The 12246-nt window shown below is 35.0% G+C and overlaps 3 protein-coding genes across 4 annotated transcripts in view; 2 read left to right on the forward strand and 1 right to left on the reverse strand.

Moving 5' to 3' along the window:
- The first annotated feature begins 41 nt into the window (after positions 1-41).
- LOC105224984 (geminin) lies at positions 42-1725 on the forward strand. Of its 2 annotated transcripts, XM_011203267.4 has the most exons (3): positions 44-248; positions 524-639; positions 761-1725. In XM_011203267.4, exons 1-3 carry the CDS (start codon positions 189-191, stop codon positions 1269-1271), a joined length of 687 nt encoding a protein of 228 aa, XP_011201569.1. In that variant the 5' UTR covers positions 44-188; the 3' UTR covers positions 1272-1725. The 2 variants fall into 2 exon arrangements, with proteins under 2 accessions (XP_011201570.1, XP_011201569.1); XM_011203268.4 differs by lacking the exon at positions 524-639 and having other exon boundaries at positions 42-248.
- Positions 1726-1828: 103 nt separating this feature from the next.
- The window catches only part of LOC105225014 (probable ATP-dependent DNA helicase HFM1), a 39883-nt gene continuing 29465 nt past the window's right edge, over positions 1829-12246 (forward strand). The window contains exons 1-5 of the mRNA XM_049454509.1: positions 1829-2853; positions 2928-3072; positions 3332-3450; positions 3995-4187; positions 4262-4387. Coding sequence (XP_049310466.1) covers positions 2315-2853; positions 2928-3072; positions 3332-3450; positions 3995-4187; positions 4262-4387 — 1122 coding nt within the window. The 5' untranslated portion in view covers positions 1829-2314. The remainder of the gene's footprint in view (positions 2854-2927; positions 3073-3331; positions 3451-3994; positions 4188-4261; positions 4388-12246) is intronic.
- On the reverse strand, positions 4650-10026 carry LOC105224985 (uncharacterized). Its single transcript, XM_011203269.3, has 3 exons — positions 9682-10026; positions 5732-5812; positions 4650-5666 (listed from the first exon to the last, which is right to left on the reverse strand). Exons 1-3 carry the CDS (start codon positions 9784-9786, stop codon positions 5544-5546), a joined length of 309 nt encoding a protein of 102 aa, XP_011201571.2. The 5' UTR covers positions 9787-10026; the 3' UTR covers positions 4650-5543.

Consider the following 12246-nt stretch of genomic DNA (forward strand, 5'->3'; position numbering starts at 1 on the left):
AAGTGCAACTAACTTCTGTTGTCTACTTATTTGGCGCTTTTATTTGACATTTGCAACAGAAGAGTAGTAGAGGAATTTCGTTCAACCACCATATTTTAAAAACAATTTCATTTTAGAGCAACACAACGGCGTCTTTTACGCGCGTTTAAATAAATTTGTTTAAATTGTATTAATTACTAATCGATAAAATGTCTAATGTCTCCACGAAAAAGATCTTCATTCAAATTGAATCCGCAGCCGAACAACAGGTAAGTAACTTCTAAATACTTAAAATGTACATAAAGCGAAGCCACGCCGATTAATTGAAAGGCCTACTAACGCATTACTGAATTTTCATAATGTTTCGTCTTTATTTCACAGCCATTTTACTTTCCACCACATTTTTTCATTTATACTAATATGTCTTTTTTTTTATTTACATTTGTTTGGTGCATTTTGTTTTTATGGCATGGGACCTATATATATGTATATAAACATCGCTAACTGCATTACACTTCATCCGCTTGCTTTTGATGTTGACTAGGAGAATTTAAAGAATCAGCGCAAGACCTTTAAGGTGCTGCAGCCAGGTGGAATCGCCAGTGACAAAGAAAACTTGGCTGGGCGTCCACAAATTGACAAACTGAGCCGCCTCAAAGCGTAAGTTGCGTGTTTCTTCTACTAATTCCTAACCTTAGTGGTATATTAGACATAATTAGTGTTTTTATAAGGAATTGAATTATAGATACTAATTTATTACACAAATTTATTACATTCACAGCGCTACTGAGGCCACTTTGGCTTCCACAGATTTACCAAAACGCAAAAAGGTTGAGACGCGTGCTTCGGAAACTCAGACTAGCCCACAAAAAAATGTCAGCGGTGCAGAAAAAACTACAATAACAGGTGAAGACCTTACTAGCGAAGAGAACCCCGGTGAGCTATATTGGGAACATTTAGCAGAGAAACGGCGTGAAGCTTTAGAAGAGACACTCAAAGAAAATCAACATTTGCATGAACGAATTGAGGGCTTAGAGGCAGAATTGGATACATCTCGTCAAATGTTGGAGGAGGCGCGTAATTTAGTCGAAGTATTGACTGAGATGTTAAATGAAAATGAAGCTGAACGTGAAATTGAAAGTGACGGTGGTGTTGTAGGCGGGGAAGAACATGGAGGAACTGCTGGCAATATACTGGCTGATGATGACAACAGCAATACGTCCAAATCGAGTGCCGAAGCACCATTACCCAGTGCAGAGCATGAAAGATTGGAGCACTCTCGCACACCTTAAACAAGTAGAATCTACAGGAGAAGGCTGAATGTTTAGCTTTACTTTATTAGCTCAATTGGAGTCGTCTCGCTCAACTTACTAATTTACAAGTTTATTACTATATAGCTATATTACCTTAAATACGTTAGTTTATTTAAACATTTTTGTATTAATAATTTTACCCGACAAGTACGCACCAAAGCAAAACGACGATATGCCGCTGCCCAGTATCGGTGCTCCAGTGCAGTACAAAATAGTTATTAATCCTCACATTTATTACAACTTTTTGTATTTGTAATTAAAACCCAAACGTTCAACTGTTTAAATAATTGATTTTTATGTTTGCCCGGTGTTAGTTACGGATTTGAAATGAAAATGCATTATTTACATCTATTTCCTTTTAGGATTAATAATTGCGATCGAATGCTTATGTAGTACTTGAAAATTTATAATAAATTTATTAATTGTTGCTAAATTGTGATTGTTTAAATACATTTACCCACATAGGACAAGTATACATATACTTATCGGTTCGTATTGCTAGAACCGATAAAACATATGTATATATGAAGGTGCGTATATGTAATTCTTATTTGATATTCGCCCTTAGGTAGACTAACTGTTTTTGCAAGCATTGTTGTGCAAAATATGAGTTTCATTATCACCATCTGCTCCCTATGCTTCAGCCCATTTCCACAAGCAAAGAAAATCGTTAACAGTGCTGCCAAGTCCTTCATTAAATTTCCGCGCTTAGTTTACCGCTACTTTTTTGACGTTTCCGTTCATTTCTTTGTGTGCAGTCAATTAATTAGGATGGAAATTAAAAATTCTGCAGATATTCGTATCCTTTTCAAAAAAATTGCACACTTTTATTCTAACAACGGTTTACTTAATATATCTTTCACGCAGCACCGCCATTCGGTCGAATATTCGAGCATTACAAAAGTTTCAATGCGGTACAATCGTCCCTTTTAAATGTGTTGCTACACACCAACACGTCGGTGGTACTTAGCGCACCCACTGGTTCTGGCAAGACTGTAGCCTTTGAGTTAGCCATCGTGCGTATGTTGCTCGATTATCTACATGGCACCAACAGCGCTCAGGAGCATTCCACTAGAGTAATACCAATCAAAGCGGTGTATGTGGCACCAATTAAGGCACTTTGTGCTGAACGATTTAATGATTGGAAGTCGCGTTTTGAAAAGTTAGACATAGACTGTGTACTCATAACAGGCGATAGTGATTTGGATGAACTGGCACGTTTACGCAGTGCTCAAGTGATTATCACTACACCAGAAAAATGGGATTCGTTAACACGTCATTGGCGTGATTGTCGTGATGTTATCAGCTCTATACAGCTTTTTCTCATAGACGAAGTGCATTTGTTAAACGAAGATGTGCGTGGCCCAGTGTTAGAGGCTATAGTATCGCGTATGCATACTATTGCACGTGATGTTTTGAATAAACCGTTGCGTTTTGTTGTTGCTTCAGCCACTATACCAAATGTACATGACATAACTTGCTGGATTACAGGCATTGTTGACAACAGAAACTGTAATAACAGCGGCAACAAGATTAAACAAGGAAATGTCGCCGAGTTGGTGTAAGGAATTTGATTTTAACTTTCTGAAATATTACATTTTTTATTATTAATGCTATACTCCCGATCTAATATAGTTACTCAGATGCAGATCGCCCTGTCCCATTGGAGAAACATGTGCTGGGCTTTAATTGGAGTTTACGTGGTTTTAAATTTGATATGAGTCTCAATTATAAGTTAATGGATATATTGCGCAAATATTCCGAGTGTAAAGCTACTTTGGTAAGTGAATTAATATTCGTTTGTTTTTAATACTTATATTTTGGTAAGATACGTAGACAAATTAAGTTTGTAATTTATGTAAACTGAAATATTCCTCATTATGTTTTTATTGAATAGTAATTTTGTATTGATAGATTTCCCAAAATATATTGTATATGTACATATGTATATGCATTGTACACTTACATTAACTAGCTCTTCTGTGTTATAGAAACTGTGTGTTTTCAAGTGATTTTATTTATTAATTTTACTATTTCAGATTTTTTGCAATAGTCGAAAATCTGCTGAAATGGCGGCAACAGTTTTAGAGAAAAACATTACCTCATATTTCGCACTCAGTGATCAACAGAAGACAAACCTTACACAACTCGCACAAGAGTAAGTATTTGCCTAAGCAAGCATATTTCACAATACTTTGGGACTTAGTTAAAGATATTTTAAAGAAGCCCATGTTTTATACCCCAAACACGGTATATTAAGTGCGCCAAGAATCTCATTTGTCGGAATCGCGGCGATATTGGGCTATTGTATCATATACTTATATAAATGCAAAATAATCTGTCCGGGCCAAAAGCAAGCTCTTATGTGGAAAACTTTTCTTCACGAAATTTTGTCATAGTTTACTGTCCAAGACAAAGCCACAATATTCAAATACATTTTTTGAATCAAACTACTGCAGCATATACATAACTGCCGTTTTAACCGATCGATCCAAATCAAAATAAAGATCTCGTTATACTCTTTTATGTTAGAGAAATGAAATTGTTAACCCTGTGTATTATATCTCCAACGTGTTTTACTAAAAAAAAGATACAGTAAAGTGTCTAATAGCCAGAATGTGTGTGTGTACTACATAAACAAACACTTGTATTGTAATTGTTTCTTACACTTTTCTTTTGTTTTCTGTCTTTTCTGCTTTTAGCTTGCACGACAATAAACTGCACAAATTGATTGCACATGGCATCGCTTACCATCATGCCGGCATGAGTTTTAGTGATCGTAACAAAGTTGAGGAGAGCTTCCGTCAGGGTAACTTAATGGTTTTGCTCTGCACCAACACTTTGGCAATGGGTGTCAATTTGCCCGCACGCCTTGTGGTCATCAAGTCAACTGAGGTAATTTTCTAAATGGCTTTGCGCTTACACATACAAACAGGCATACTAATTTGTAAACAATTGTAAATCATTAGTATTATCACCTTGGTAATATGATGGAATATCCAGAGAGTACTTTGTTACAAATGATTGGACGTGCTGGACGACCACAATACGATACAAAAGGTGTCGCTGTCATTTTGACGCATATGAGGAATGTGGTGAGTTGAGATTGTTATTACATTACATTTAAAGTTTTTTATATACATATATACATACATAAATATATAGTACCATATTTAGAGTTAATTGCTTTTATACATATGTTAAAAAGTGGTCAGAATTTATTTTTCATAGTCAGATCAGTTCTGTAATGTGATCCGAGGACTAAAACAACCGAAAAATACGCTTATTGCTACTTCTTATGGCCTTCTATCTTACCTTAATCCGTCAAACCTCTCTTTAAAAATATGAAGTCACAAGTTTAGTGGTCTCTTTTAAGTTGAAATCCTTTATTACTTTATTAATTGAGCCATTTTCCATTCATTCTTATGTGTAACGGTAACAAATATCGATTTGCATGTTTGCAATTATTGCTATTTTTTGATTTGTATTGTCAAAAGGTACATAGTGAACGCTTTCCGCGCATGAAGCGAAGAAGATGATGTACATTTAATACAAATATATGTGTATATGTATGTAGTATTATATAAAATTAACAATATCAAAATCGTAGTATAATATTTAACATATGTAAAAAAGTTATAAAATATAGTTGAAGACATCATGTAACTAAAGTGTAGAAATTGACAGAATGAGAAAAGATTTGTATACATACAATATGTATGTGTGCACGTCGATAAGTGCGACAAATACATATGTATGTATGTATATTTAAAATTTTATTTACAATGCTCGCATTTAAAAGTTAATTTTATTTTAATGGCGAAGAAGTTGTAGTTTTCTTCTTATTGTTGTTGCTGCACACAAGCCTTTCAATTCATTTTTAATGCTGAAGTCCTCCATAAGTGTTTAGCCATACATACATGTATTATGCCTTTGCGTACCTATGTCTGTTTGCGTTTGTCGCTCTGGACATACATATTTATGTGTATGTATGTGTGTGTGTTGTTGCTTTCTTAAATATGCAATATTTCGCTATTTTCTGCATATTACCACTTAGCTAATAATTAACTAAATATTTATTTATTTTTCGCTTTCTCCTAAAAAATTCTAATTGATTTTATTGTTGTTGTATTTATACCATCACCATGCCTTTTAACATTTTCCACATTTTCCATATGATTGTTTGATTTTAATCCTTGATATGCGTTTTTCTTGTTGTTGTGTGTTTTTATAGCTTGTTTCAGCCGCTTTCTAACCCAATGGGTTTGTTGTATCGAACGTGACTTTAGGCACAAAGCCATTCTCCCCCTCCACTGTGTAGGCAACGGTCATTAGGCGGCCATCGGGCAGCCACACAGAGTATTGACCAGACACCTGTGAAGTTTTAGCATTGAATTTTCTATTTATATTTTAATAGTTCAACTGTTGTTGTTGCTTACCTTTCCAGCAGCATCACCTGCTTCGTTTTTGTTAAAGAAGAGTTCTTTTTCGGGATCCTTAACTTCATATTGGTATTCATACTATAAGCAGATAAAAATATAAGGCATCAACTATTTTATTTTAGTTTAGTTTACTAAAAAACAAAAATAATAAATAAGTAGAGGCTTTGATTCGGCTGGTAACGAATATATTCGTTAGCTTTGGTTTCCTATGGTTTCATTAAGGAATTCATTATCATTGTATTTCTCGACCTAGTTTTGCTTATTAGTGATTGGCCTATCCGTACCAAAGTCTAATGTCTAATAATTATAAAAGAAGATTGCGTGATTGACTTCGGTTGTAAGTAACAAAGCCGGAAAATTTCTGAAAATGTATCTCATTTATTGACAAGTTTACTTAAACTTATACCAGATTGGAGGTCGTGTTTTATTTGTAGATAAAAAAGCACCCGGAAATTGTAATTAAAGCAGCCTTTAAAGAAGGTCGGGAGATCATTGAAGACATGTCTCGTTCTGGACTACCTTCGATCTTTCCAACTGATGAAAATATTAAAAAAGTGAAGAATATTATGCTGAAAATACTAGAGAGAGAGCTCGACATCACTCGCGAGTCCGTTTGAATGATTTTGTTGGACATTTTGGGCACGAAACGTTTTCTTGCTCGACTTGTCCCGATAAAGCTAATTTTTTCAAAAAGTATACGATTATGATCCAATTTAAAGCCAAAAATGCAATGAATACCATCGATCAACCACCGTATTCACCAGATTTGGCTCTGGCGATTTTGTCTTGTTCTCTAAAGTGAAATTGCCGAGCCGTGAAACCCATTTTCAGTCTATCGTAGAAAAAAAAACAAAATTCACTGAAGAGCTGAAGGCTATCCCAAAAAGTGCATATGAATAGTGTTTCGAGGATTGGAAAAATTATTGGCATAAGCGTACTACATCTTGTGGGAACGCGACAAAATAAATATTGATGAATAATTAAATATTTTTTGTTTTATTTACAATTTCCGGGTACTTTTTTGTCACAATGTATTTCTTACCAGCGAGCTCTTCTAAAATGTATGGTTTCAGTTGGGATTTGAACAAACGACGATTCAAGTGGTGGTCACGCACTTAACTGACTCAGGTATTAGTAATATTGCGAGAGTGAATGAAAATATTAAGAAAAAAGTTGCAATGTGGGAATAATATTTTTCGATTTAACATTGCATATTTTTGCAAGTTTAAGCTCACGACTCTAATTTTGTAATTTTGGCTTACACTATTTCTATTGTAAACAGCAATTTTAAACAAAAGATAATCAGCATCCGGATGAAAATAGTCATCTGATTTCATCTGCTTATGCAAAACAAATCAATTCACTGTCAGTCATTCAAATCGCTGTAATTTCTTTACATTATTGCTTGACTATAATTTATAAGAAAACCTGACCACATCATAAATTAAAGCAGAAACTTGTAGTTTGTCTAAATGGCATCTGATTGAATTTCAACTTCAATATTCCAGTCTCAAACGTTGGATAATTTTTGATAATTAGATTGAACAACTGGTTCAAACTATTTAGTTGTTGTTATAGTCGTCCTATAAAAATTGCCGTTCGGTATCGGTTATCTACCAGATACGATCACAGGCAACAATCGGGTAATAACATAATTCGATCTGTGATTTGTTGGTTAAATAAACAAAACTGGACAAATAAATTAAATATTCAAAAATACATTATGAGTATTGTTTGTTCGACTTGATTTTTATTTGAATTGTACAGCTTTTGTAAATTCCAATTAGAATGCGATTGGAAATTAATATTTTTCCGCTTGGAGAATTTCGTACCGGTTTGTTTAGGAACTACATGATTCTTGATAGCTTCTGAAATCCTTCTGTCACATTAGAAAAATAAATAGTTGTCTAATAATTATCTAGTCGATAACTAAGTTTTATGATTGAATTGAGTTGGGATTAACTATTATTAATCAATAGAGAAAGTGGAGTTGAACAGGTTTCATACTAGACTCTTTTCAGACATCGAAAAAAAAATTCCGAAATTTATTTTGTAGAATATTTAAAGCTACATAGGTGTAAACCGTTTTTAAAACGATGTTTAAATGTATGTTTTTTTATTCTCTGTGCAGTTCGGAGACCCTATAAAGTATAATATATCGATCTGAAACATACAACCTTTCTCCCAAAAAACTGCTGATTCGTCGGAATTGCCAATATCGGACCACTATAGACATAATTGCCACACAATCCGTTCTCACGATAGTCGGGTCTACGTAACGGGAACGGACCCGGATTTCTTAACCAGTCAAGGTCTGTCAACACGGCAGAATTCTGCCGCTACAACAACAATAACTGCCACACAATCTCAACGATCAAATTGAAGTCGCGGTAGAAAAAATTTTATGTGACGACATATCTTAACGAAAATTGCCATAGATTATTATCCAAAGCAGCGCTATGATTTCCGAGGACATTGTTCAAATCGGACAACCATAGGATATAACTGCCAAACAAACTGACAGATAACGCTTAAGTATTTGTAAACTTTTTTTAATTTACAAGATATTTTCACTAAATTTGGCACAGATTATTGCCTAAGGTTGTTCAGATGGCACCACGACAGTAAATGGCAATTTTTGGCATTAAAAAATTATTTAGATTAAAAAGTAATTTTTAATCAAAAAGTAATTTTTTTCACAAATGTTGAATATGGCATTTTTAATTAAAAAATTAAAAATTGATAAACTATGAATTGTTTTAAAGTGTAAGCTTGTCGATCACTGCTCTAGAGCTTTGAATATGATGGCTTTGTACAAGTTGTGATTCAAAATGGTAAAACACAAAGTACGCAAGCGCGAAAAAATATTAATTATTATTATTTTTTTTAATAGAAACTTGGGACTAAAGCTTTTTTAATCCGTTATTTGGAATTAAAAAATTTAAAATTATTTTTTATTTATATTCTCGTGATTAAAAAAATAAAAAAATTAATTGCAACTATAATTTTATTATTTTTTAATCTATCCTTATCACAATGTTGATATAAAAAATCGAATTCGTCTGTCCTTACTTTCAGAAAAAATGAAAAAACCGCTACCTTTAAGTTTTTGATGGCTTTTGAAAATTAAAAAAAAAAAAATAAAAAATAGTTATTTTCTTCGATGCTTCTAACGCCAAAACGCACGCACATGCACTTAAGGGACTCACAATTTGTCATAAGGCATCGAGAAATCATAAATTTATACACTTATTTAAACAAATTGTTGTTGGATTACTTATCACCGTTATAACATAACTTTATGATATTGTATGAAACCCCTAACTAAATATTTAGAAATGCTTTCTAAGTTTTAAAAAAATTAAAAAAAAAAATTTCGAAACTGATAAAATTTTTTTTTAATCCTTTTTTATATAAAATTATTCCACCAACTTTTCAGAATCAGAATTTTGGTTAGTGTTTATCTATTAAAGAAATTTATCGTTCGGGCTTCTAGCTAGAACAAACTTCAGTATTTACATAAAGGAGTATATGTACATATGTACTATATATAGTAAAATAGTATATAATAGACTCCAAGGCAAATTCTTCTACTGTACGTATGCGCTGGTAATTAAGCGCAACGCTGCCAGTTCTACAGCAATTTGCTTTGATTGCATTTTTATCAGTGTTGACAGGGTAATTTTTCCAAATTAAGCGGCGCTCAAACTTCGCAGCGATTGCGCAAAACAATGCGAGTGAGAAAAGAATAAATTCACTTTGCGATTGCGCTTTCAAAACTAATTGCTTTGCATTTTTTTTTTTCATTTTACCGACTTCCACTGAAGTTTTTGTTTAATTTAACGATTTTTCATTTCGCGTTAACATTTAGTTCATGAACTACTCACAAGCAGAACTACTGCTCTTTAGAACCAAAAATAGAAAAAGCAGGGAGTTTTAGAATTTACCGGCTCTGGTTGTTCAGGCGCCTGTGGTCGTGCTTGCACCAACAGCACACAAGCAACGAGCACAAATAACGCGACAAACGACACTCTGACGGACAAAATCTCCATTTCTACTCCTTTGCTAGTATCCTTTAAGCGATCGTTGCACAAGTTCTTTTACTCTTGACTCCACCGAATCGTTGAATCCTTCGTCGCTGCTCGCACACCTTTCGCGCTCTAAGCAAGTGTGTTAAGAGTGTTGGTGTATTACGAGTGTTTTTCACGAGTTGCCCTACGTTCGTTCGTTCACAAATTTTATTGCCCAACCGTATTCGTACTCGAGACGCTTTTAATTCGTACTGACACTTGAAGCCGTTGCATTTGTCTTTTATATGAGAAGTTGGCGGCAAATGTGCGGCACATCGTATAGGTCAAAGGTGTTGAGGAGAAGCTACAGCAACAGTTGCTGCGGCAGTTGCGGTGGTGGCGGTGGCGGTGGCTGCGGCAGTCACCAAAAGCCGGTGATGATGCTCTCGTCTCTTCGTTACGAATATCTGTTGTTTGATTTTTTATAAGTGTTATTACTGTTGTTGTTGTTATTGTTGTTGCATTGTATGCTTGTATGTACGTACTTCTGTAGGTACTAACGCTAAGCCACAACTATAACAATGGCCCAAACTGCTCAGTTGCATGAACAAACAGCCATGCAAACACACTTAATACATACATATGAACATATCTACATCTATGTACATATAAGTATGTTCGTACGAGTATAACGGACTTGCGTGTATATTGCACCCGATCTGCGAAATTCAGTGTGGTGGCTCTTCTCCGTTACATCTCAACATTTTGACTGAGTTGGTCTGTTGCATAGCACGGCTCTGGCATGTTGTTGGTGGTATTGGTGTTGCAGAAGTATTCCCCTAACATCAACCTCTTACGTATATGTATGTACATACATATCCATATGGTTATATATTCACATGTGCCTTAGCTGCGATGGGCTCTTTTGGCTTCGATTCTTGAAGTGTCCAGCATCAAAATTGTTGTTGTGTTAATTTGCTTTGACTTTGTGCGGCTCTGTTCCGCTGCATAGACGCCGGCAAAGACCAAAAAACAGTTATGTTTACGAAAATAGCATTGTTCTTTTTGGAATGACGAAGATATTGCTTTCTGAATGTTCAGTAGATGCAAAAACTTGGCTTGATGACGAGTTTCCGGATACTGCCCCAGGAAAATCAACCATCAAGGATTGGTATGCTAAGTTTAGACGTGGTGAAATGAGTACTCAAGACGGTGGACGTAGAGGTTGTTACCGACGAAAACATCCAAAAACTATACAAAATAATTTTCGATGACCGTAAAGTGAAGTTGTTCGAGATAGAAGGCATTCTAAAGATATCAGGAATATTTGGGTATGAGAAAGCTCTGTGCAAAGTGGGTGCCGCGCGAGCTCGCTTTTGACCAAAAACTACGACTAGTGGATGATTCGGAGCAGTGGTTGGAGATGTACAAGCATAATGAGCCCGAGTTTTTGTGCCAAGGTGCGACAAAGGATGAAACATGGCTCCATTATTTCACTTCGAAATCGAATCGACAGTTATTCGAGTGGACTGCATACAATGAACCCACTCCAAAACGTGGAGAAACGCAACAATCGGCTGGATAGGTCATGTCATTTCTATTTTGCGATGCGCATGGAGTAATTTTTATTGACTACCTTGAAAAAGGAAGGACCATAAACAGTGACTATTACAAAGCGTTACTGGATCGCTTGAAGAACGAAATTGCAGAAAAACGACCGCATTTGAAGAAAAAGAAAGTAATGTTTCACCAACACAATCCACCATGCCACAAGTCAGTAAAAACGAAGTAAAAAATCCACGAATTGGGCTTTGGATTGCTTCCGTATTAACCGTATTATCTAGATCTGGCCCCCAGCGACATTTCCTATTCTCAGATCTCAAAGGAATGCACGTTGGGAAGAAATTTTCGTCGAAAGGGGTAATCGTCAAAACTGAGGCATTTTTGAAGCTAAAGATAAATCGTACTACAAAAATTGTATCGAAAAGGTAGCCGGGATCTCTGCTGTTTGTCAATATCTCATGTTTGATTGAATGAACAACTCAAAAATTCGAACAACTAACTTTAAACTAACCCGATTCAATATTAATTAAACCCTGGACAGAATATATAAAGTTTTCCAAAAAGAAACGTCGGAGACCTTATAAAATATATATCCCTCATTTGCTGCAAGACCGGCATAAGTCAAAAAGTTTTCAACTGACTACAACCTTACACGGTGACTCCAACCTTACACCTCTTCTCAAGCGGAGCATATAAGAGGTATTGATATGAATTTTTCACTCAACATGAAGTATGATATAACGAACAATTCTGCAGCATTAACTCAAAAATCACGTTTTTTGATTTATGCCGGTCTTGCAGCAAATGAGCGATATACATATGTATGTAAAGGCAAAGCGATAGAGACGCTACAAAAGTAGACCGATAGTGGCAGCAAAGGGCATTTTATTTTCCCCGGTCTTTCGACATTTCTCTTCATTAAGGTTTGCAGTTTTATCG

The sequence above is a fragment of the Bactrocera dorsalis genome, chromosome 4 (genome assembly GCF_023373825.1).
Source record: "Bactrocera dorsalis isolate Fly_Bdor chromosome 4, ASM2337382v1, whole genome shotgun sequence".
Classification (NCBI taxonomy): domain Eukaryota; kingdom Metazoa; phylum Arthropoda; class Insecta; order Diptera; family Tephritidae; genus Bactrocera; species Bactrocera dorsalis.

Excerpts from the sequence above, each read along its gene's own strand:
- LOC105224985 (XM_011203269.3), bottom strand. The coding sequence starts at position 9,786 with ATGGAGATTTTGTCCGTCAGAGTGTCGTTTGTCGCGTTATTTGTGCTC. Across the intron at positions 5,813-9,681 it reads CGCCTGAACAACCAGAGCCG|TATGAATACCAATATGAAGT; the intron begins GTAAATTCTAAA and ends ATCTGCTTATAG. Across the intron at positions 5,667-5,731 it reads CAGGTGATGCTGCTGGAAAG|GTGTCTGGTCAATACTCTGT; the intron begins GTAAGCAACAAC and ends AAAACTTCACAG.
- LOC105224984 (XM_011203267.4), top strand. The coding sequence starts at position 189 with ATGTCTAATGTCTCCACGAAAAAGATCTTCATTCAAATTGAATCCGCA. Across the intron at positions 249-523 it reads AATCCGCAGCCGAACAACAG|GAGAATTTAAAGAATCAGCG; the intron begins GTAAGTAACTTC and ends GATGTTGACTAG. Across the intron at positions 640-760 it reads AAACTGAGCCGCCTCAAAGC|CGCTACTGAGGCCACTTTGG; the intron begins GTAAGTTGCGTG and ends TTACATTCACAG.